Here is a 26,107-nt window from a genome sequence, read left to right on the forward strand (position 1 = left end):
TCAAGTGTTAGAAAGGGAGGTGGAGAAACCGGCAATCTTGTGTACTGTTAGTAGGAATATGCACTGGCATTTCAACTGTGGAAAAGAGCACGGAAGTTCTTCAAAAGTTAAAAGTAGAATTACTGCACAATCTAGCAATTCCACTCCCGGGTATATATTCAAGAGAATTGGAAATGAGAACTCTAACAGATACCTGCTCACTCATGTTCACAGTAACATTATTCCCAGTAGCCAAATGGTAGAAGCAATTCAAGGGGCCATTGATGGACAAATGACAACAAAATGTGGTATGTATAATCAGTGGGACATTAGTCTGCCTTTAAAAAGAATAAAATTCTGACACATGCTCTCACAGGGATGGACCTTGCTAGGTGGAAATAATTCACAAAAAGACAAGTACTATACAATCTCAAACACACAAGACCCAAGGAGTAGTCAAATCCATAAAAATAGAAAGTGGAATGGTGATTACCAAGGGCTGGGGGGCAGGGGACCATGGAGAGTTACTGTTCATGAGTTTAGAGTTTCCTTTTAAAAAGATGAAAACGTTCTGGAGGTAGATAGAGGATGGTAATGGTTACACAACAATGTGAATATATTTAATACCAGCAAACCATTCTGGTATTAAGTGACATACTTCATTTTATATGTATTTTACCACCAAAATATTTTAAGAATAGCTAATGCGATCTGATCATTACTCTCTGCTCCTACAGAAAACTTACAAGCCTTTTGTAGAATCCACCTCAAACACCGTATTCCGGAAAGAGACTAAATTTAGTAAGTGGCAAATGGTTCTTCAAATCAGGACCTACCTTCACTATTTGCTTTCTGGGGTAGAAAGTCACTTCCGTGCCATATGCTCTCCCCCTCTCCACCCCACCGCAAAAGGGAGGCAGGTGAGGTGTGGTTTGAAGCCAGGGCAAAGGGTCAAACTAGACCAAAGGCCACCCAGGTGACAGAAAAGGGGAGACCCACTACGTCCAGGGGAAGGACGCCCCCACCTGCCCGGTCGCCTGTCTCCTGGCAGCAGCGCAGGCAGGATGGTCACCCGCGAGGCAGGTCCCCAGGATGGACACATACTTCTTTCCAGCCGGAAGCCACTTACCTCACTAAAGTGCTTCTCGATGAGATTCACAGCCGCCTGGCCAACCTGATGGTTCTCATGGAGCTGTAAAGCCTCAATCCGATCGATCCCACCAAGTTGTTCTATCAGAAGACACAGGTTTTCCTTCTCGCGCAGTTTCTCTGCCTCCTGGAAGAGACCCACGTGAGCCCCCGTGCAGCGGCCCGCAGAGGTGGAACCCGGGCGGCTCTCACGGGAGCTCTCCTCAGAAAAGTCAGACCAGGGGCGCCTGGTCCAGCCTCAGCGAAGTTTCGTTTTTCCCTAGGTGGGACGGCACGATCCTCCATTTCAGATATTTCTGATAGAGGTATATACTATCATAAACACAGCATGTAAATATGTGTGCCTATATAAAATATATGCACATATTTATACATAAGATATATAAATGTATGTCTTTATTTATATGGTTCTTTTCATTGTATAATGTGCAATCTCTCTAGATTATCAACTTACAAGGGATGGTATTTTCTTGGCTGAATACATTATCGACCGCAGATACATCGCTATCACTCCTTAGCAGATATCCCCTTCTAATAAAAATTGTCTTAAATATAGTTTGAAAAGTGCTCAAGCAATGCTATATAGATGCGGGTGCTCTGCCCTGCGCTTCCCGAAAGTCCTGTGAGATAAATCAGGAGACCCTGAATCACAGAAGCCACAGCATGACAAAGAATGAAACCCTTGAGAACAGACAACACTGCTGGATCTAATCCAACGCTGGCCCTTGGCTTTACTATCAAGGGCTGCTCATTTATTCCAATGTTTCTCCATGTTCTATGGGTGAGGCTCACAAAGCCAGAAACACAGACTTGGGTCTTTTCCTAACTCAGACTATTGGGGGCAACAAGTAAAGCATTGTTGTAGTGTAAAAAATATATATAATACAATACAACACCACAGGGTGTCATAGAAGATGCATAGAGAAGAGCCAGGCGTGGTGGTACACACGTCATCCTAGCTACTTGGAAGGCTCAGACAAGAGGAGTGAAAGTTGGAGGCCAGCATGAGCAACTTAGCCCAGGGGCATTCTACCTCCGAGCTATGTCCCCAGCCCTATTTTTTATTCTTTATTTTGAAACCGGGTTTCACTGAGTTGCAGAGGGCCTCACTAAGTAGCCTCACTGAGGCTGGCTGCGAACTGCGATCCTCCGGTCTCAGCCTCCTAAATGCTGGGATTACAAGCGTGCGCCACCACGCCCGGCCCCTCAAAGAGGACTTTTAAGAGGAGTTCCTGGTGTTACTTTGAAGCTCTTTCTAATGGCTTAGCCGTGTAAAAAAGAAGCTTAATCAAACGAACATAGCCAGCCTGCAGGATGGCCCATGATGACCTGACTTCTGGTATTTGCATACTGGTATACCTTCCCCTTAGATTAAAAGGAGCTGATCTGTATAAGCCAAGGCTGGGTCACAAAAATCAGTGGGTTTACCCTTTTTTTTTTTTTTTGATACTGGAGTTTTAATCCAGGGACATTTTACTTCTGAGCTACACCCCTAGACTCACCAAGTTGCTAAGGCCTTCACAAAATTGCTGAAGCTAGCTTTGAACCTGCAATCCTCCCATCATAGCCTGCTAAGTGTGAGCCACCACGCCCGGCTTACCTAGCTCTCTTTCACGAGGTGAGGATGCTCAGGGTGCCCCGTGGAGAAGTCCACAGGGTGAGAGCGACTGGCCAGCCATGTGAATGAGCCACTTGGAAGCCAATCCAAGCAGAAGCCTTCAGAGGGCACCAGCCCTAACCAGCCTCTCTACTGGACCTCACTCAAGACCCTGAGCCCAGACCACTATTCTAAGCCAGCCCACATTCCTAACCCCAAGAACTGTGTGAGATACCAAAAGCTTGTTTTAAGCTACTAAGGCATAATTTGTTATGCAGCAATATAGACCACAATATAGAGTACCTAAATACTGGTTTAAGTTTGCTTTATTTCAGAACTGAGGCCCTTCTAGAATTCTAGTTCCATGCTACGTAAGCCACATAAGCTGAATGGAGCTGGCACTTCAGTATGGCTCCTAACAACTTGCTGTTCCTTCAAGAATATCCTATGTTTCAGCTTTCTAAATACTCACTGGTGGCTCACTGACTTCCGTCCTGCTTCAAACCTTTCGTTGATGTCTCTTCCCCACTCAGAATAAGTCAACATCCTCCCAGACGCTACATGATGTGGCTCCGGGCTGCTGTCAGCCTGACCTCCTGCCACCTTCTACGTGATCTGGCTTCACCCCCTCCTGCTACTTGCTTTGCCTACAACATTCTTTCTCGGACGTCCACAAGACTCGCTCACTCTTTCTGATCCTTGCTCAGATGCTTCTCCCCAGAACGTTCCTTCTGACCACAGCATATACAAAGCTACGTATGTACATTCTCCACCCTGAGTGATTAGTGACTACCCTTTCATCTGATTTACTTGATGCAGAACTCCCTCTCCAATGTGTCTGCCTCTCCCCACTAACACCTAAGGTCCATTAGAACAAGGACTTTGCACCAGCATATTCTGAGAATCCAGAAAGGTGCCTCCTGCGGAGACATTCATTTGAGACAGTGAAGGCACTGGTCTTCTAGCAGGGGCTTCTTTCTGTACTGTCCATAGGATGTTATGTCAGGGAGGGTAGGGAGAATGGAGAGGAAAGAGAATCCTACTTGGGTTTCAAGAACCAAACTAAAAGCCTTAAATTGAAGACTGCTGTTTACATACCAACCCGTTCAGAACAGCTCACCTGCAGCATGTAAGAGAGGACATCGAGGATGATGAGGACAGTCCTCACATCTCGGGCAGTGAGTAGATTCAACAGTGGCCCTATGACTCCAGAGTGGACAAGCTGGAACAACTGGTCCACGGTGGCCCCCGTTGCGAAGTTAGCCACTGTCCAGACAGCCTCTTTCTGGACTTTAAAATCTCCCTGCAGAGGCAAAGCGTTCACATGCTTTATTGATTCCTAAAGAACCTACATCAAGTGACACTGACTTGGGTTCACTTTCTAGGTACGGAGGTGACAGCTAGGATTCCAAAGGCAATTGACGTGGAACACTTTGGCTACCGGCCTCCAGTTCTTCATCAGAAGACAGTCTCTGAGAAGTCATGACGCAGGCAGGCAGGCTCCAGTGGGATCCCAGAGGGAGCTTCTATGTCACGTAGACTCATTCCCCTGCCTATGTAAGGCTATGGGGAAAATAGAACCAACATAAACCAGCCTGGGTAATATATACAGACTAAAAATTGTGCTTGAAGTTTTAGACGATAGTGGCCTATATCTATATTCCTAATCTTTTTGACCCAATAAAACTGTGGACAAGTTATATTGCAGGGCACACAGATGTGACCTAGGAGACGGATCCAGCCCAGAGGTAATGGACAAAGACCACTGAAATACTGCTCAATTAATCCCTCACATCTGTGAAATAGCACTTGGACCAGAGATAAGAGCATAATTTATCATGGATCCCTCTATTCTTGGGCAGAAGGACTTGTTCTCATTTTATGGCTGGGGCAAACTGGCCTCAGTGTGGAACAAAAACAAAAATGAATAATTGATGGTTCCAAACAATTTAGAGTTCAAAAGACATGGTCTGTAATATGAATACTGCCTGATTCATAACTGGATGTTTCTTTTGTGTGTGTGTGTGTGTGTGTGTGTGTGTGTGTGTGTGTGTGTGTGTGGAGGGAGTTACTGGGGATTGAACCCAGAAATATTCTGCCTCTGAGTACACCTCCGGCTTTCTATATTCTTTCTTAACAGGCTCTCACTAGGTTCAGAGGGCCTCACTAAGTAGCTGAGGCTGGCTGAGAACTGCACTTCTCCCATCTCAGTCTCCCAAGTACTGGGATTACAAGCGTGTGCCACCATGACTGGCTTGGATATTTCTTAATAGAACAGGGACTCACTGTAAGACGCAGGAGAAGAAATGCTGAAGAGACTGGAAGATGTCGTGATTTGGGCTGCACACCTGCCTAACTTTTCCTACCTGATTTGTACCTGGGAACCTGCCATCTGATCTTAGAATGGAGAAGCCAGTAGCTTCTCTTCATCCTGCAGAGCCACCTGTCTCCCACCCCCAGCCCAAAGTGACCACTCCTGCCTACATTTTTTTTTTTTTTGCAGTACTGAGGATGGAACTCAGAGACATTCTTCCTCTGAGCTATACCCCCAGCCCTATTTTTTATTCTTTCTTTTGAAACAGGGTCTCACTGAGTTGCAAAGAGCCTCACTAAACAGCTGAGGCTGTCCGCAAACCACAGTCCTCTGGTCTCAGCCTCCCAAATGCTGGGATTACAAGCCAACATGCCGGGCTTCTAGAGCTGGTTTAATTGTAGCCAATTTGCTAAAATGTAGCAATGATAATAGCAATGGCTCCTGGGAAAGGAAAGTGGAAATCAGGAAGAGAAAGAAAACTTTACTGTATTTATTTTATATTTCAATTTTCCATAGAGATTATTCCTTTTTTCTCTCTCTTTTGCACGAGATGCTGAACCCAGAGGCATTCTGCCCTAAGCTCCTTCCCAACCCCTTTTATTGTTTTGAAATGGTCTCACTATGTTGCTGAGAGGCTCGCTAAATTGCCGAGGCTGGTTTCACACCTGCAATTCTTCTATCTCAGCCTCTCAAGTACTGGGATTACAGGGGTGCACTACCATGCCTGGCTAGATTATCTCCTTAATCAATTACATTTGTACACTTGAAAGGGCCACTGTTTTCCAGTGCATGACATCCCCACAGCCTGATACATTTTTCTTCCTAAAATAAAAGCTCCTCCCTCTTAGCAGGCATGATCTTTGACTGCCCCTTAGAAGTCAATATTTACTAGCTCAAGGGTTTTCTGCATGTTTCAACTATGGGGTCACCTTTGTGTTGAACAATCCTTGTTTAGCCTTCCAAATGTTCAGTGGGCTCTTCAGAATGGATGGCCCCTTCCTTTCTTTTCAGGAAGACCTAGGAATCTAACGCTTCATAGCTTTGTTCTCATATTAGTTCATTCTCTTCTCGGCCCAGCTCTAAGTTCCTGATGGCATTCAGGGGCCTGGGATACAGTCTTTTGCTGGGGAAGTTCAGCGGGCCACTTACGTTTTCTAGCAGAGCCACCAAAGGAGGCAGCATGTTGAAAGAGATCAGCTGCTGGATGTGCTGGCGCGGCCCAGCCGCCACGTTGCTCAGGGCCCAGGCTGCCTCCTTCTGGATGGAGGACTTGGGGTGTATCAGGAGCTTGGGCAGCACACTCAGCATGCCTGCACTGAGGGCCAGCTGGGTCTGGTCATCTGTTCCTGTGACGACATTCCCCACAGTGCGGAGAGAAGGAGTCTGGAAGAACAAGGCTATCATCTAAGTATTGTGACTATCACAGTAAAAGGTGACAAGTAAACCTAGTTCTGTGCCCTCCCAAACACTAGTCATGCTATGCCCATAGTACTCTGGAAGTTCGTGAACCATAATTATGTCCATGATCCTTATTTAATAATATCCGTGGCTGTCGTTTTACTTAGTTTCAAGGTATTTTCTGAAAGTTGTGGCTCAAGTTGGGTAGAGGTCAAGGGCTAGCTACCTTTACCAAGAAATGCTGCTGCCATAGCCTGGCATGGTGATGCATGCCTGTAATCCCAGGACTTGGGAGGCTGAGACAGGAGGATCACAGGTTTGAAACCAGCCTCAGTAACTTGGCAAGACCTTGTTTGTTTCAAAATAAAAAATAAAAAGGCTGAGGGTATAGCTTAGAGGTAGAATACCCCTGGGTTCAATCCTCAGTACCAATACTACTACTACTACTACTACTATTACTACTACTACTACTACTACTACTACTACTAATAATAATAATAATAATGCTATCTCTTTTTCATATGCTTTTTCAACACTAAATTGATTATAGTGTCTATCATGTTATAACTTCGACTGAATTTGTATTTAGCATTGGTGGCAAACTTTTATTGCCTATTTAATGAAAAAAAAAAAAGAGATCCCAATGACATTTCCTGGTGTATTCATGTACCACCTCACAATAACTCGGAAGGTTCCCAGGACGGGCCAATGCCTGGACTCAAGACTGAATTTCTTTGGGTTTCTCTGCACTGTAGTGGCAGTCCCCAGTGAAGCCCATCAACAGTTCTAGAGTTTTCCTGGTCTATTGGGCTACATACCTGCTACTCGTAAGAGAGGGGGAAGCAGTGAGTATAGGCCAATCATAGCCTCAACAGGACAGCTTCAATTGGGACCCAGAACTTCTAGAAGTTGCTTCTTTATTTTGTGTGTGTGGTATTGGATATTGAATTCAGAGGCATTCTACCTCTGAACCACACCCCAAGCCCCTTTTTATTTTTTGTTTTGAAACTGGGTCTAAGTTGCTGAGGGCCTAAGTTGCTGAGGCTGGCCTCAAACCTTTGATGCTCCTGTCTCAGCCTCCCAAGTAACAGAATTACAGGTGCGAGCCTCCATACTGGCTTCTTATTCTTCATTCTCCATGCCCCCAAAACTATTCCCAAACTAGCCTTGACATCTGAGAAAAAATATGTTAATCTCAGATCATTATTAAGGGTATACAATATACATGAATAGGCCTAGAAAAATAGAGGGGCTGAGTAAAAACATCTTAAATATGCCCATGCCTCTTGGAACAGTATATTATGTAGGTAGCACATGTGTAATAACCCAGCAAAGTGTTTGATAACAGTGGTACTTGCTTTTTACCTGTATCAAGGTAATAACCTCAGAGTACAGACTGGGGAGAGGGTAAGAATTTCTCTTTATATTTGTATCAGAAACGCAAATTTATGAGGTTCATTAATGGAAATACTACCATCAACTACATGTAAATATGTGAGTACACCAACGTCAGTCTCAGTACTCTGTATTGGGAAGGGAGGGAATAGGGAGGCAGAGGGGGCACCATGTGCTGCGTGCATATATGTCATTGTCAACATGATTTACATTAGGATGTGAGACTATAATGCACAAATAAAAGCATATTATAAACAAAAAAGAAATTCAAATGGTGCTGGGTGTGGTCGTGCACACTTGTAATCCCAACACTTGGGAGGCTGAAACAGGAGGATTGAAGGTTCAAGGCCAGACTCGGCAATTAGTGAAGCCCTCTGCAACATAGTGAGACCCTGTTTCAAAGTAAAAAATAAAAATAAAATAAGGCTGGGGGGGGGGGTTGTAGCTCAGAGGTAGAATGCTCCTGATTTCAATCTCCAGAACCAAAAGAAGAAAAATAAACAAATTCAAATGTTACAATGAGCTTCGCACAGGTGCACACATGCGTGCACGCATACACACACACACACACACATACACACACACACACACACACGCGTGCACTGTATAAATAAACTTGATGAAGTCCATATGCATAGGCCACTAGAAGATATGAGAATAGTTCCCTGGGTGGTAAATTGCAAGGAATTTTCACTTAATGCTTTTCCAACTCTTTCTAGTTATCAGATTAAAAAGTAAGTCCTTTAATACCCACTAGGGTTTCAGATCAAAATAGATCCAAACCTTCGGTTAAAGACAGGCAAAGACCAGGGCAACACAGATGACGAGCTTTGTTCCGGGCCATGGATTAGAACAGATTGTGAAGACCTGGGGTGGAGGGAGAGAACCTGGTAAAGTGAATCTGCCTCACAGCCAGGACCCAGAAGGACATTTACCAAGACATTGAGTTCCGAGCTGGTCATGAGCTCTACAAGCCTGGGCAGGACCCCCATTTCAACCACTTGGGCGATGCGATCATTGCAGCCATCAGTGAGGTAGGACAGAGCCCAGCAGGTGTCTGAGAGAATCTCGTTGTCACTATGCTGCAGGAGGTAGGAGAGGGCAGGCAGCATCTGCTTCACTGCTTCCTTGCAAGGGTACGGGTTCTTGTTTCGGCACAGGTTGGACAAGGTCCACGTGATGTTTCGCAGAAATGTGATCTGTAACGAGGAGATTTCGCCCAGCATCGGGTGTAAAAAGAGAGAGAATGCAAATGGCAGCGTGCCCTTCCCATCTCTGGTCAATATTATTGATCAGCATGAACCAACGCTTTTGAGCTTCAAATAGGAACTTGTTTCTAGGTACTGATGTGCCATGGGGACAAGGAAAATGAGCTTTATATTTCATATTCAAATGTTAGACGGAGGCTTAATGTTCTTCAAAATGCCCTTCCCCACTCTACTCACTTGATGACCTAATTTTGTTTTCCATTGATGAAAAGATCAAGCAGGAGTTACTTGGTCTTTTAGCCAGTCTAAAACTCCACTGGGGATGTCAACCATCTCTCTGATCTTCTGTTTGAGGACCAGTCTTTCTATCCTGCCTCTGAGTCCCATTACATTCTGCCTTTAAAAATTCTAAATCCGGGTGTGGTGGCACATGCTTGTAATCCCAGCGCTTAGGAGGCTGAGACAGGAGGATCGCACAGGGTTCAAAGCCAGCCTCAGCTACTTAGTGAGGCTCTCAGCACCTTAGACCCTGTTTCCAAATAAAATATAAAATAGGTCTGGGAGTATAGCTTGGAGGTAGAAAGCCCCTGGGTTCCACCCCCAGTACCACCAAAAAAAAAAAAAATCCTGCTCCCCCAGGACCACCCATCACCCCTATATGGCTCCCACCAGCATCTATGGAAACACAGTATGGGGCCTTCAACACATTTCCCTCAGTCTTTCCCTTGGCACCTCCCTGGCCACTGCTCTACCCCCCCTTTTTAAAAGCCCATTCTCAAGGAAGCATCTTTCTTTATTGTCTACTTTGTAGGTTCCATTTATTCTTTGAACATCCTCATCTGGCTTCTTCCCCTACTTCTTCATAGTGATGGAAACCAGTCCCCTTTCAAGTCTCCCAATCTAGCCTCTGTTTCTCAGTCCTAAAGTTACCATCCCTCTCAGCTGTACTGAGCAGCCAGCCGTGTGTGTGTGTGTGTGTGTGTGTGTGTGTGTGTGAGAGAGAGAGAGAGAGAGAGAGAGAGAGAGAGAGAGAGAGAGAGAGAGAGACAGACAGACAGACAGACAGACAGACAGACAGACAGACAGAGGGATTGAACCCAATGGCAGACTACCTCTGAGCTACACTCCCAGCCCTATTTTTCTTTTTATTTTGAAGCAAGGTCTCCCTAAGTTGCTGAAGCTGGCTGCAAGTCTATGATCCTCCTGACTTAGCCTCTCAAGTATCAGCCATTCTTTTTTTTTCCCCCAGTACTGGAGATGGAACCCAGGGGCATTCTACCTCTGAGCTATACCCCCAGCCATATTTTCATTCTTTATTTTGAAACAGGGTCTCACTGAGTTGCAAAGGACCTCACTAAATAACTGAGGCTGTCTGCAAACTGTTATCCTCCTGCCTCAGCCTCCCAAATGCTGGGATTACAAGCGTGTACCATCAAGCCTAGCTTAACCATTCTTTTTTGATAAAGCTTTTCTTGGTTCTGAGATGCTGGACCTGTTTTGTATTCCCAATGTGGGTTTTTCCCCCTCTCCATCTCCTTAGAAAGCTCTGCCTGATTCTGAATGTTAGGACCCCCAGGACCTGATTCTGGTCCTCCTTACACTCTGGGTCAGAGGCTAACAAACTGAGCCAAGTGTGGTGGTGCATGCCTATAATCTCAGTACTTGGAAGGCTGAAACAAGAAGGTTGCAGGTTCAAGGCTGGCCTCAGGGAACAGCCCTGGGTTCAATCCCCAGTGAGACACACACACACACACACACACACACACACACACACACGGTGAGTGTTGCTGGCAAGCTGCAGTAAACACTTTCAGCCTTGTGGGCCATATGGTCTCTGAAAATGGCCATAGATGATATGTAAATAAATGCAACTGTGCTCCAATTAAAGTTTATCTACAAAACAAGCAACTGGCCAGGTTCAGTTAACTACCCCCGCTCACTTGATCTTTCCCAGCTGGTTGACTCACACATGTAGAATCGTCTAGATCAGCACATCCATCAACCCGCCGTGGTTATCATGGTGCCTCTAACTAGCCCCTACTTAATAGCTGTAATGAAAGCTCCAATCCTTTCCTGATCCATCGTCTTCCTTTGTCTAGCAGGATGGTCATCTGACAACCTATCCTGAAACATGGGAGCATCCTAGCTTCCTCCCATCTCCTTTCCATATCCAGCAAGCAGCAGCCCAATCTGTCTGCCTTACCCGCTCCGTCTCCTATAATCCTACCGAAGGCAGTCAAGAGGTCTTTCTGAAAGATAAGGACCTTACCTCCTGCTTTGACATCCTCCCCAGGCCTCCTGTGGCCAGCAGGACGATACCCGGACCCTCTGCTTGACTTGCCAGCTTCTCTGACTCCTCACAAACTCCCTTATCATGAGCAGCCTCTCCTGGTTGAAACACCAGAGGTGTTCTCCCACCTCGGAGGTTTTGTCCTCGTTCCCTTCTCTTGTCCTCGGTTTTTCGTGGTACTGGGAATATTACCCAGGGGAATTCTGCCTCTGAGCTACACCCCCAGCCTTATTTTATTTTTATTTGAAAACAGGGTCTTGCTGAGTTGCTGAGAGCCTTGCTAAATTGCTGAGGTTGGCCTCAAACCTGAGCACCTCCTGTCTCAGCCTCCCAAACACTGGGATTACAGGCATGTGTCACCATACCCAGCTTGCTTCTCTTCATTTTTATTACCACCTCAATCAACTTTGACTTTTTTGTTCCTTTTTGCGTGTCTGGGGATGGAACTCAGAGGCATTTGACCTCCGAGCTACACCCCCTGCCCAATCTTTTTATTCTTTATTTTGAAACAGGGTCTCACTGAGTTGCGGAGGGGCCTCACTAAGTAGCTGAGGCTGGAGGACGAGTGTGCGCCACCACGCCCGGCCAACTTTGACTCTTAAAGTTTCAAATTAGACCCTATGACCCATGAACAGAACTGGAGAACCATAACATCTGTCTGTGCCCCCTGGATGGAGATCTTAGTCATTTATGTTTGCAGGATAGTTAACTTTGAAAAGTTTAGTGGACCTCTGCTAATACCCCTAAAAACAGATTAGTGCTGTTTTCCCCTAAGGACAAACTTGGGGTAATCTTCACTCACGATGATACCCAGTCCTAGACCCCGCTTGTCGTCACAAGGGTCTAGGTAGCAGCCACAGAAGACAGCATTAACGTGGAAGTGCATCCCCCAATTTTCCAACCTTGCAAATCTGTCACCTAGCTAGGTCTTCTCACTGAAAGACACTCACTGGTACGGTTGACGGAATCAGGGCCAGCAGACGTGGGATGGCGTTGCTAGAGATAACAATATCTCTGAATTTGGGGCCGTCACCTGCAACATGACAAAGAGAGAACAAAGAGAATCCTGATGAGGATGACTAGCTTTTAAAAAGTTCATGTGAACCATGCGTAGTGGCGCACGCTTGTAATCTCAGTGCTTGGGGAGGCTGAGATAGGAGGATCACACAGGTTTGAAGCCAGCCGCGCTGGCTTAAGAGACCCTGTTTCCAAATAAAAGTATAAAATAGGTCCGGGAGTGTAGCCCAGAGGTAGAAGGGCTTCCAGGAACCCCAGTACCACCAAAAAAAAAAAAAAAAGTTCATGTGAGCCGGGTGTGGTAGCACACGCTTGTAATCTCAGCGCTTGGGAGGCTGAAACAGGAAAATCACACATGTTCGAAGCCAGCCTCAGCCACTTAGTGAGGATCTCAGCAACTTAGTGAGACCCTGTTTCCAAATAAAATATAAAATAGGTCTGGGAGTGTAGCCCAGAGGTAGAAAAGCCCCCCCTGGGTTTTATCCCCAGTACCACAAAAAATTTAAAAAGGTCACGCGAAGAACAAGAGTCTAAAACTCATTCTTGGCAAGTAGATGTGACAGCCATGTACTAGATCCTGGGTCTCCCAGGAGTCTAGAGGGTAGACATTTCTGCTGTGACGAACAGGTGACACATACAGCAATTGCTATGGGCTGAGGCCGTGAACACATAAGGAAGGCAGCCAGCTTGGCCCTGCTTCACAACATAGTTCTCAGGAAGATGGAGGCTAGTGCAGACCAAGCTGTCTTCCCAGAGTTCTTGGGCATGGGGAAGTAACTTCCAAATGCAATTCAGGACCCGGGGATCAATAAAGGCTTGCAATCAGTACCTTTGGTAAGTATGTCAGAGATTTTATATATATTTAGAATATATATATATATATATATATATATATATATATATATATATATATATATATATATATTATACTGGGGTTTGAACCCAGAGGTAGTCTTCCTTCAAACTATCCCAGCCTGATTTTCTTTTCTTTTTTTTTTTTTTTTTTTGTGGTACTGGGGTTCCTGGAAACCCTTCTACCTCTGGGCTACACTCCCAGACACCTATTTTTTATATTTTTATTTGGAAACAGGGTCTCTTAAGCCAGCAAGGCTGGCTTTGAACCTGTGTGATCCTCCTGTCTCCACCTCCCAAGCGGTGGGGATTACAAGCGCCACCATGCCCGGCCCGGCCCAGCCTGATTTTCTTATTCAGGAACAGGGTATCTCTAGATTGATGAGAGTCTCACTACTTACTAAGGCTGTCCTCAAACCTGCAATTCTCCAGTCTCAGCCTCCCAAGTGCAGGGATTACAGGTGTGCACCACCTTGCCTGGTCTATATATATTTCATATGTGTATGGTCTTGGAGACCAGGGGAAACCAGGGGCATTCTACCTCCAAGCCACACCTCTAGCCCTATTCTATTTTTATTTTGAAACAGTCTGATTAAGTTGCTGAAGGCCTAGCTAAGTTGCCCAGGCTGGCCACAAACCTGTGAGCTTCCTGTCTCAGCCTCCCAAATACTAAGATTACAGGTGTGCACCACCATGCCTGGCTTAGTACACCGACTTTAGATCCTTAAAGTCTCTGTTTGTATTCTTGGCCATTGAGGCAGGGCAAAAGTCACGTTATACTTCCCCACCCCAGGTGCCTATTCCTTACTGAACCGAGCAAAACGAGAGACAGTATCTCTGCAATAGATGCATGACTTCTGCAAGCATTTTTAAAGCAGTTACTTTATATTCTGTTTGCTAATTCCAATATCTGAAGTCCTTGGAGATCTAATCATACTTGTGTTTCTGCTGACTCAGTCATGGTGGATTGCTTCTCTGAACTTCCAATTGCTAATATTTGGCCGATCTTCATTTGTCAAAATCCTGAGGGGCCCAATTGAGAATTCCCCCCAACCCCCAGAGCATTGGGATTTATTTCAGCCAGGAATTTGAGGGCTTCCAACCCTGCAATACTAACTTCCTACCTTGTGTTTTCCCAGATCAAGTCCCAAATCCGCACAGAAGGCTTTCGGACTGCATTTTCAGGAAAGACTTTTCTCCCTGAACTAAAGAGATATTTTCTGTATGTCCCCTTTGTACTTTCCCTGGAGGAAGAGTCCATTTAGGGTCGTGGATCTACTATACATTCCCCACACCATTCCTGAAGCTATAAAGACCCGATGCTATAGGACCCTGGTATTGGCAGGTGTCCCCAGGCAGCCTGTACACACTTTCGTTTTGTATCTGAACTTGGCCCTACATTTTGAAATAGCTGATAGTACCTTTCCCAGCAATTCTAGGTTTCTATACTGGGAGGGGTTCCAGAAATATCAAGAGAACCATGCTACCCTCCCACAAGAACTCCCACGTGCCTGGCCCACTGTTTTCTTAGCTCACTAAGGAGTCTCACCGGCTATATTACCAAGAGCCCACACCGCCTGCTCACACACAGTCACGTGGGGGGAAGACAGGAGCTCAATCAGGGGCTTGACGGCACCCCCTTCCACCACAGCTCGGGTCTGCTCCGACGTCCCTGAAGCAATGTTGGTCAGAGCCCAGGCTGCCTCGAACTGCAAGTACGGGTGAAGCGATGACTTCAGGAACTCCACCAGCCTGGGAATGACCCCCGCGTCCACGATCCGTTTCACAGGCGGGTTCCTTTCCCGGGATAGCATTTTCCTGTGCAGTGGAAGAGCAGCAGGGTAGAGGGAAAGTCACATTAAGAACCTCCTTTCTGCCAGGCGTGGTGGCACACGCTTGTAATCCCCGCGCTTGGGAGGCGGAGACAGGAGGATCGCGCTGGTTCGGAGCCAGCCTCGCTGGCTTAAGAGACCCTGTTTTCAAATAAAAAAATATAAAATAGGTCTGGGAGTGTAGCCCGGAGGTAGAAGGCTTCCAGGAACCCCAGTACCACAAAAAAAAAAAAAAAAAAAAGAACCTCCTTTCTAGCCAGGCGTGGTGGCGCACATTTGTAATCCCAGCATTTGGGAGGCTGAGACCTGAGGATTGTGGTTCGCGGATAGCCTCAGCTACTTAGTGAGGCCCTCTGCAACTCAGTGAGACCCTGTTTCAAAATAAAGAATAAAAAATTGAGCAGGGAGTGTAGCTTGGAGGTCAAATGCCCCTGGGTTCCATCCCCAGACCCAGAGAGAGAGAGAGAGAGAGAGAGAGAGAAGAGAAGAGAAGAGAAGAGAAGAGAAGGGAAGGGAAGGGAAGGGAAGGGAAGGGAAGGGAAGGGAAGGGAGGGGAGGGGAGGGGAGGGGAGGGGAGAGGGGAGGGGAGGGGAGAGGGGAGGGGAGGGGAGGGGAGAGGGGAGGGGAGGGGAGGGGAGGGGAGAGGGGAGGGGAGGAGAGGAGAGAACCTCCTTTCTAGATGAGACACACAGCTGGGCCAGAGCGACTAAATATCCTATTGTTTAGCCTGTAGCACTTTGCAGTGTTCGAGCAACATTTTGCCCTTCAGGTATTATCTGTGAGCTAAAATTCCTATAGAGGCCGATATAAATGAAGCAATCCATCTCTAATAACACGTTGCATCTTTGAAGGTGCCCTCCAGGACTGTGTAGCATAGAAATCTTGCTTCTGGAAAGACTAGTCTTTTCCCACACTTTATGGGCCTTTTGCCAATGCCAAGAAGTGACACGGGCCATTGGTGCTCTTTCCTGGCTATAAACCTGAAAATAGCAGTTGATACCTGGCTGCCTGGGTGGCCTCGAAACACAGGACTGGATCTGAGCTATTCACACCTTTGATGATTTCATCCAGAGTGAGTCCGACCTGCAAAGGAGAGACACATTGTCAGAGTCTCTGCCGAAAGGAAAAATAAGTATCACTTAGTCTAGCCATTCATCTGATTAAAACAGGCTGGCCAGAGAAGGATGCTCCTTGAGCCTGCCGGTCTACGTTAGGGAAGGGAGGAAGATTTTGTGGTCCCTAAGTCATAGGTCACAGTGGACCAACTCCCTGTGCTTGGTGTTATTGTCACTTGGATCCCTAGCACCTTTTTATCTCATGCAGTAAAAATGTTCCATGCTAGTGGATTATCAGGGGGAAAATGGTGAGTGAGGACCTTCAAAATCAGGCTATTCTGTAAAAGCACCAAAAAAAGGAACAATCCCAAAGCAAGCAGAAGACATAATAAAGACGAGAGACAGAGAAGGGGGAAATAGAGAAAAGCAATGAACCCAAAAGCTGGTTCTTGAAAAAGAACAAAAATAATAAATCTTTAGATAGACTTTAAGAGATGAGAGAAGAATTGAGTTATTAAAACCAGAAACAAAAGTGGGGAAATTACTACTGAGCTTCCAGACATAAAAAGGAAAATATGAACAAATGGATGCCAACAAATTAAATCTAGGTGAAAAAGGCAAACTCCTAAATATGCATAACGAAAAGTGACAAGAAGAAATAGAAATTCTGAATAAAGTCAGGTGTGGTGGCACACACTTGTAATCTCAGCATTCAGGAGGCTGAGACCAGAGGATCACAGTTCGTGGACAGCTTCAGCTACTTAGTGAGGCCCTTCGCAACTCAGTGAAACCCTGTTTCAACAATAAAAAGATTAAAAAACAGGGCTGAGGGTATGGCTCGGAGGTACACTGCTCCTTGGGTTCCATCCCCAGTACCGCAAAAATAGAAAAAAAGAAATTCTGAATAGACCTAAAACAATTACAGAGATTTAATTAGTAATTATGAAACATCCAGCAAAGAGAAAACTAGGCCTAGATGGCTTACTGGTGAATTTTTTCAAACATTAAAAATAATACCAATCTTTTATAAAATCCTTCAAAAAATATAAAAGAGGTGGAACTTTCTAAACTCATTCTTTAAGCCTAATACTAACTTGGTATTCTTTCTCTGTTGCAGCAGATCTGAGGCTGGGTAACATAAAATAAAGAGGTTTACTTGGCTTATGATTCTGAGGGTCCAAACACCATGGAGTGGGCATCTGGGTCAGGGCTCACTGGCTGCATCACAAAGTAGCAGAGTTATGGGAAGGGAACCAGTGGCATAAAAAAAAAAGGCCAAGTACTTGGAGTGCCTTTACTCTCTACCAACACGCTCTTGTGAGAACTAACAATGACCCAGCAAGACTGCATCAATCCCTGCAGAGGGCAAGACCCCCATGACCTAATTACCTTTCACGAGGCCCTACCACCTGGACACTGCCAAAGCAGAGAAGGAGCTTCCAGCACTTAAACCTTTAGGGGACACACTAAACCACGTCCAACCCATAGCTATACTAAACTATACTAATACTAAACTATACTAATACTAAACTATAAACTACACTAAATGTCAGAGGCATTTCAAGAAAACAAGAGCACACACCAGGATCATCTATCATGACAGATGAAAAAATCCTCAACAATCAAACGTGCTTATTTCCCAAATGTCACAATGACATGGTGCTTGGATCTTTGGACTTAATGAGTATTGAAATGTTTGAAACTGAACAAAAAAAAATTTGTTTTTACAGCTACTGAGCTTCCTATAAGGAAGGAATAGTCAACTTCATTATGTCTGTGATAATGTGAAATTGAGAAGTATCTACACTAGAGGAATGATTGCTGGCTCTTCATATGCCATCCTGAAGTGCAGGATTTTACTAAAAGATGCCTTTAACACATCAGATATATATTATATATATTATATGTATTTAATTTTTTTTTTGTGATCCTGGGGATGGAGCCCAGGGGCATTCTACCTTTGAGCTACACCCCCAGCCTTATTTTTTGCCTTTATTTTGAAACAAGATCTCACTGATTTGCAAAGGGCCTCAAAGTAGCTGAGGCTGTTCACAAACCGCAATCCTCCTGTCTCAGCCTCCCAAATGCTGGGATTACAAGCGTGCGCCACTACGCCCAGCTCATATCTGGTATATTTCTTTTTGTGTGTGTGTGTGTGGTACTGGGGGGTGGAAACCAGAGGCTTTCTACCTCCAGGCTATACTCCCAGACCCATTTTATATTTTATTTGGAAACAGGGTCTCATTAAGTTGCTTAGAACCTCACTAAGTAGCTGAGGCTGGCTTCGAACCTGCGCGATCCTCCTGTCTCAGCCTCCCAAGCGCGGGGATTACAAGTGTGCGCCACCACGCCCGGCTATCTGGTATATTTCTGAAGAGAGGCTTTATAGGCAAACTGGGCAGGCCCAGCCTACAGTTGGTGGCTATATAGCGAGAGTTCAGTAGATAAATCCAAGGAAATAAGAGATGTATAAGAAACTAGGAGCAAGCTGGGTGTGGTGGTAGAGACCTGTAATCCTATTACTTGTGAGGGAGGCTGAGACAAGACAGGAGGATTGCAGGTTCAGACCAGCCTCAGCAACTTAGGGAGATTCTCGGCAACCTAGTGATACAGTTTCAAAATAAAAAAGGGCCAGGCATCGTGGTGCATGCTTGAAATCCCAGCGCTTGGGAGGCTGAGACAGGAGGATCGCACAGGTTCGAAGCCAGCCTCAGCTACTTAGTGAGGCTCTCAGCAACTTAGTGAGATCCTGTTTCCAAATAAAATATAAAAAAAATAGGTCTGGGAGTGTAGCCCAGAGGTAGAAAAGCCCCTGGGTTCTACCCTCAGTCACCAAAAATAATAAAAATAAAAATAAAAAAGGGCTGAGAGTTTAGCTTGGAAGTAGAATGCTTCTGAATTTAATCTCCATTATGGAAGGAAGGACCAGAACCAGCTTAACTTATAATGATGGGTGTTATGTTAGAAAAAGAAAAATTTCTAATCATGTAAAAGACAGTTTAAGCAGTCTTACATGTAAACCAGAATCATCTCTAGATAAGTTTATCACAGACTGTTTTTATTCCCATATATAGATTTCTCTTATTTATATATGATATATATCCTCTTGTTTTAAACAAAGCTAGTTCCTACCTCATGAATATTGGGGGGGGGTGTCATCCTTGCTATTTTCAGCTTCTCCCAGGGGAACCTGTATTCCATGACCTATAGCTGCTCTCTCCATCTTTAAAGCGCAGCACATCTCTTTCTGCTTTTTGGGGTGTGTGTGTACATATACATTTACATACACATATTTGTTCTGGAGGATTGAACCTAGGGGCATTCTACCTCTGAGCTACACCCCTAGGCTGTTTTATTTTTTATTTGGAAAGAGAGTGTCAATAAGTTGTGGAGGGCTTAAGTTGCTGAGGCTGGCTGTGAACCTGCGATCTTCCTTCTCAGCCTCCCAAGTACTAGGATTATAAGTGTGTGCCATCATGCTTGGCTGATTATATACTTTAAAAGGGTAAATTTTGGGGTATGGGAATTATATATGAATTTCCAATATAAAAAGAAAAACAGTTCCACCCCCCCACCATTGTTTTGTTTTATACCTTCTTTGGATAAAAGGAAGCCTAGGGACTGCTCCATACAAATAAAGTTTACTAGGCACATATGGATCACACCCGTGTGGCAATTTAGAGAGTGATGTACCCATTCCTTTGGATAAATGGTGAGGCACCATTGGATCCAATCTCTGCTCCTAAGCCTAGCAGGGTGCAAAGGATGCACTGGGGTAATGGAGGTGGGATTTTGACAGTGCCGTGCACTGAAGACAGTATCAAGTTCTAAGAAAGAAAACTTAGGGCATTCAAGATTTGCAAAAATAAGATCGGCCTTAAAGTCAACCCAGGATTTACATTTAGTGAAGTTGAGGAGGACAAAGAATGGAAACCAGAGGAAATACATTCTAGTCTTAGGAAAGATGACATGTCCAGGGACTAGAGAGCCTCACCAAGAAATAACCTCTATACAGCCTCATTTCCTACGTTCCCAGGCTTAGTGTGCCAGGTGGTTTTCAATTAGAACTAGTACTTTCTTTCTTTTTTTTTTTGGTAGTACTGGGGTTCCTAAAAACCCTTCTACCTCCGGGCTACACTCCCAGATCTATATTTATCCTTTTTTATTTTTAAACAGGGTCTCTTAAGCCAGCATGGCTGGCTTCGAACCTGCACGATTCTCCTGTCTCCGCCTTCCAAGCACGAGGATTACAAGCGTGCGCCACCAGGCACGGCTTGAAGTAGTACTTTATTTTTTGGTGGTGGTACTGGGGCCCCTGGGAACCCTTCTACCTCCGGGCTACGCTCCAGGACCTATTTTTATACTTTTTTAAAATTTGGAAACAGGGTCTCTTAAGCCAGCGCAGCTGGCTTTGAACCTGCGCGATCCTCCTGTCTCCGCCTCCCAAGCGCGGGGATTACAAGCGTGCGCCACCACGCCTGGCTTGAAGTAGTACTTTCTTAAGCAGGCAGAGTGGCGCATGCCTGTAATGCCAGTATCTGGGAAGCTAAGATGGTAGGATCGCAGATTAGAGGCCAACCTCAGCAACTTAGCGGGACTCTATTTCAAAATAAAAAAATAAAATAAAATGGGGCTTGGGTGTAGCTCAGAGGTAGAATACCCAGGGTTCAATCCCCAGTTACACACATACAAGAAGCATCTTCTCCACCCTGTTAGAACACAGATCTCACAGACTCACAACCATAAGAGCAAAGATCCTTAGCCTCTCGAGAAAGGCACTTTGACTTTAACCAGGGTCCCTTCAGTCCATGACTTAAAGACCCTAGAGTAGAGCCTGCGAGCTCTGAAGCTACTAGATATCCCCAAGACAGAGAAACTCGCTCACGACACGTCTTGCACACAACCGCTCCAAAAACTCCGTGCTCACACACCTCTCTGTCTGGCTTGTCGGACGCTGGGTCAGGGGAGAGAACGATATTCCTTCTCTTTAAAGCCTGCTCGTCTTTCCTGGCCTTCCGGAGCTCCAGGCTGACCGCCGCCCTCTGTTGCCGCCTCACCTAGTGAAGAGAAGAAACAACTGAAGCCGTTAGAGCCAGGGAGCCAGGACGTCACCCCATTTAGCCTTTTGAACATGTTTCAAAGCATGTGATTTTTTTTTTACAGATGCAACAGGCTGGAAGAGTTAAGACCACACAGTTAGTAATTCATCTCAACTCTGTTTACCTCCTCTGCTTTCTCATACTATGCTAGCTCTAGGAAATGGTTCAATCTTCTGCTCCAAGCAAAGGAAGGTCATGTGCATCCTTGACAGGCCAGGATTCTCAGCTGCGGGGACTGAGCATCCCGCCGTCCCGAGTCTGAGCACATCTTTGTTGATGCTTGGTAGTGGTAAGGTCTGAAGGTTCTGGATTGACCTTGACCTTGCAAAAGTGACCGGGTAAGTGGGACTGGGGACTGCTAGGGCCCGCCCATGGACTAGATGCCCAATTCTAGAGGTTTCACTTGGACAACAGGTTGAGGGACATTAAAAGTTTTCAGACAGACACAGCACCATATGCTTGTAATCTCAGTACTTGGGAGGCTGAGACAGGAGGATCGCAGATTTGAGGCCAATCTCATCAATTTAGTGAGACTCCCAGCAATTTAGCAAGACCCTGTTTCCAAAGAAAAAATAAAAATAAAGGAGCCAGGCACACGTTGGTAATGCCAGTACTTGGGAGGCTGAGACAAGAGGATCTCAGGTTCGGGGACAGCCTCAGCAAGTAGTGACTCTCAACCTACCGAGATCCTGTTTCAGAATAAAAATAAGCCTGGCATGGTGGCGCACGCTTGTAATCCCAGTGCTTGGGAGGCTGAGACAGGAGGATCGCACAGGTTCGAAGCCAGCCTCAGCTACTTAGTGAGGCTTTCAGCAACTTACTGAGACCCTGTTTCCAAATAAAGTATAAAATAGGTCTGGGAGTATAGCCTGGAGGTAGAAAAGCCCCTGGGTTCCACCTCCAGTACCAAAAAACAAACAAACAAAAAAAAACAAAATAAAAATAAAATAGGGCTGGGGGTGTAGCTTGGAAGTATAATGCCCCATGGGTTCAATCCTCAGTACCACAATAAATAAATAAAATAAAGGGCTATAACTTGGAGGTAGAATGACCCTGGATTCAATTCCCAGTACCTAAGATTTTCTTTAAAGGCCTTTTCCTTTTATCAGTTGACAACTCAGACTTGGCAGCAATGAGAATCCTGAAGAAATTACCTAGACTTTCTGAATGCATGAGGTTAAACTGAAGATGTTAAAATAGTCACTGCAATCATGTGCTGCTGAATGATGGGAATATGCTCTGAGAAATGAGTTGGTAGGTGACTTTTGTCAGTGTGTAAATGTCATAGATTTCAGTTATATAAACTAAGACAGGTACAATGTCACCAAGCAATATAATCTTACGGGACCATCATCGTCTATGTGGTCCATCATTGATCGAAAAACTGTTATGTGGTGCATGACTGTATAAAGAAGTTGAGATGTTTTAGATACTTCTGGTCCCTTAAAGAAGCCACTTAATTATTTGTGTACACATGTGCAGATGCATGTATGTGGTACTGGGCATTTAACCCAGCGGCATTCATCCTACCACTGAGCTACACCCACAACTCTTTGTATTTTTTATTTTGAATCAGGATCTCACTAAGTTACCACATGCTGGCCTTCAATCTGCAATCCTGTTTCAGCCTCCCAAGTACTGGGATTGCAGGCATGTACCACTGTGCCCAGCTAACAAACCATTTTATTCTTGCTTGAAAACAAAGCCATCGTGATTTTTGAACGGTAACACAGGAACACCTTCGGGGCCTGTTGAGCCTGTTGTACCGTGGCCCCACCACTAAGTGGGGGGTCCCTGTGCACAGGGGGTTTTCCCCTTCTCAGATGCTGGCTGGCTTACAGGTTGATCTTTTGTTCTACCTGGTTTTCTTTTATCTGTGGTCATCTTGGAAGCCACACAGCTGTACTTGCTGGAGCGGTTACAGCAGGAGTAATTTGGCTCCGGCATCCTAACCAGGCTTCTGTGACCTTGCATCCCCTCATTCTGAGCTGCCTTTCAGATTCCCAACATGTCGCCAAGTACTCTTAAATGGAATGTTGGCCAAGAGACACAGACATAGAACCAGAAAACCAGGTGACCAGAGAAGCTGAACAAGAGTTAGAATCCACACACAGCACAGACTTCCTGCCTCTACCCTTGTGCTTGTCACAGCGATGAGATGGACAGTCTGAGTCTTATTTCTGCAAGGTTATATCTGTATATCAACATCTGAGCCTCTTGGCAAACTCCTGGACATAAGCAGTTGCAGTTCAGCATCGATAGACCTGGCATTTGGGGGTGCACTCTGGCCCCTCAGAGGTAGATAGCAGCCTTGGGGGTGTGTGTGTGTGTGTGTGTGTGTGTGTGTGTGTTACTGGAAATTGAACCCAGAAGAATTCTACCTCTGGGCTACATCCCCAGTCCTATTTTTAAAAATTTTGAAATAGAGTAAGTTGCTGAGGGCCTTGCTGAGTTGCTGAGGCTGGCTTTGAACCTGTGATCCTCCTGTCTCAGCCTCCCAAGTACTGGGATTACAGGTGTGTCCCACCACACCCAGCTTCCACCTTATTTTATTTTTTGTGGTACTGGGAATGGAACCCAGGGGCTTTCTACCACTGGGTTATACTCCCAACCTATCTTTTTTTTTTTTTAATCCAGGAACTTTCTACCTCTGGGCTATACTCCCAGACCTATTTTATACTTTATTTGGAAACAGGGTCTCACTAAGTTGCTGAGAACCTCACTCAATAGCTGAGGCTGGCTTCAAACCTATGTGATTCTCCTGTCTCAGCCTCCCAAGCGCAGGGATTATAAGTGTGTGTCACCACGCCCAGCTCCCAACCTATTTTATATTTTATTAGAAGCAGAGTCTCCCTACGTTGCTGAGAGCCTCATTAAGTAGCTGAGGCTGGCTTTGAACCTGGGTGATCCTCCTGTTTCAGCTTCCCAAGTGCTGGGATTACAAGCGTGTGCCACCACGCCCAGCTTCCACCCTATTTTTTTTTGGTGGGGGGTGGTGGTACTGGGGTTCCTGGAAGCCCTTCTACCTCTGGGCTACACTCCCAGACCTATTTTATATTTTTGAAACAGGGTCTCTTAAACCAGCGCGGTTGACTACGAACCTGCGCGATCCTCCTGTCTCTGCCTCCCAAGCGTGGGGATTACAAGTGTGCGCCACCACGCCCAGCTTCCACCCTATTTTTGACACCTTTCAGCCACAAACATTTTTCCGCCCTGGTCCTTGGAAGGCTGCAGCAATTGTTGCATACTCACAGACGCATCTTTGCCTCGGTATTTAAATTTCCTCAGCCTCTCTTCCGAAACACCTAAGGTCGGCATATTGACTAGAAGAAGTAAATCACCTGCAGGTTAGACAATCACAAAGAGATGTTCAGTGCCCGGCATGGGGGTTACTATGTCAAAGGCATCTAGCTCTCAGCTCGTCGAGGGACCTCAGGGGATCCGAGAGCAGACTCAGGAAGCTGGCTCCCATGGCCTCACCACTCCAGTGCAAGAGGCCAGGAGCACTTTAGTATCAAGGGAAACCTTTAAAAGGCAACTTGGGTTGAACAAGAGAAGGCTGGAAAGGAGACCAAGGAGGTTTTCAGATGGCAGGGCACCAGAAGTTCTACGTAGAACCCATGTGTAAGATGCTCAGGAGAGTAGCGGGGCCCAATAGGAAGATGCCCTTTCCTCCCATGTCCAACCCACCAGCGCACTGCGTCAGAGCCGTCTCCAGCCTGCCCTCTGCTCAGCCTTCCGTGGACTCCTCCACCTGGTCTAGGCCACCATCATTTTCACTCACACACCACCACAGGTGTCGCCCTGCTCTCAGGGCCTTCTTGCCATTCTCTACACAGAGGCTGTAGGACTCTTAAAAGAAGACAACCTGATCATAAAACCCCGCTGCTTAAAAGCCCAGTCCTGATTGTTCATCGAGCCTTGAAGAAAATCTGCACTCCCTCCGATATTCTGCATGAGCTGGCCGCAGCCCACCTTACCTCCAAGAGCTCTTCTCTTGATCACTGTGCTCTGGGCCCTTGGATTTTGTTGCCAAGTATTTCAAGCTTATCCCTACTTAGCGCCGTTAAACAATATCCTGGTCCTTTCAGAATGCTTCCATACTTGGTTCCTTTTTGTTTAGCCTCAGCTCAAACATCACTACCTTCCCTAAGAGCCAGAGTGTCTTCCTAATGCACCCGTTTTAATTTCTTGCCAGCTTTCACCACTGATTTTTCCCCCTGTCATTTGTCCATCCTTTTCCCCCTTCTCCCAAATACAATAGGACCACGTGTGACTTAGGGCGTACTTGTTCCCACAACAAAATCTCCAAAGCTAGGGTACTTTATAACACAAAGAAGTTTCTTCAGCCCGGTTTTAGAGGCAGACGGTCCAAACAGCATCGCGCCAGCTCCGCTGCGCATCACATCACGGCAGGAAGATGTGCACAGAGGAGCGATACCGTGGTGAGGCGGAAGCCGGAGCACTGAGAGGACGAGTCAGGCTCACTTTGTTTCAATAACAATTCACTCTCAAGACCAACTCCAAGTCCCATGAGAACTACATAGAGTCCTCCTAAGAGTGGCCACCCTCCCCCAGCGACCCATCACCCTCCACCAGATCCCGCCACCGGACACCAAGCTCCTAACGCATGGAATCCTGGGGGAAACACTCAAACCATATCCAAGCCGTCACGAGGACGATTCCCCCCATGGCTTCTTCACAGTGTGCAGCATACGGGAGACACTCAAGTGCTGGCTGACGGAGGGCGGCGAGGGATGAGGTGGCAAAGGGAGTTGGCCTTCGGTTAGAGATTATTATTCAAGTTATATTGTGTTTAAACTTTTTTTGTGTGTGGTACTGGGGATGGAACCCAGAGGCATTCTACCTCTGAGCTACACCCTCAGCCCTACATTTTTTTTTTTTTTTTTTTTTTTTTTTTG

At 45.8% G+C, this 26,107-nt stretch overlaps 1 protein-coding gene across 1 annotated transcript; it reads right to left on the reverse strand.

Annotated features, from left to right (window-relative positions):
• On the reverse strand, window positions 1-24,503 carry KPNA7 (karyopherin subunit alpha 7; the record flags this gene model as incomplete). The annotated part of the gene is made up of 10 exons (XM_080703834.1): window positions 1-75; window positions 1,109-1,255; window positions 3,846-4,028; window positions 6,189-6,422; window positions 8,768-9,031; window positions 12,281-12,363; window positions 14,749-15,017; window positions 16,032-16,114; window positions 21,018-21,143; window positions 24,438-24,503. 10 exons carry the CDS (start codon window positions 24,501-24,503, stop codon window positions 1-3), a joined length of 1,530 nt encoding a protein of 509 aa, XP_080559960.1.
• Between the last annotated feature and the right edge of the window lie 1,604 nt (window positions 24,504-26,107).

Source organism: Muscardinus avellanarius (genome assembly GCF_963383645.1).
Source record: "Muscardinus avellanarius genome assembly, chromosome: 10".
NCBI lineage: Eukaryota > Metazoa > Chordata > Mammalia > Rodentia > Gliridae > Muscardinus > Muscardinus avellanarius.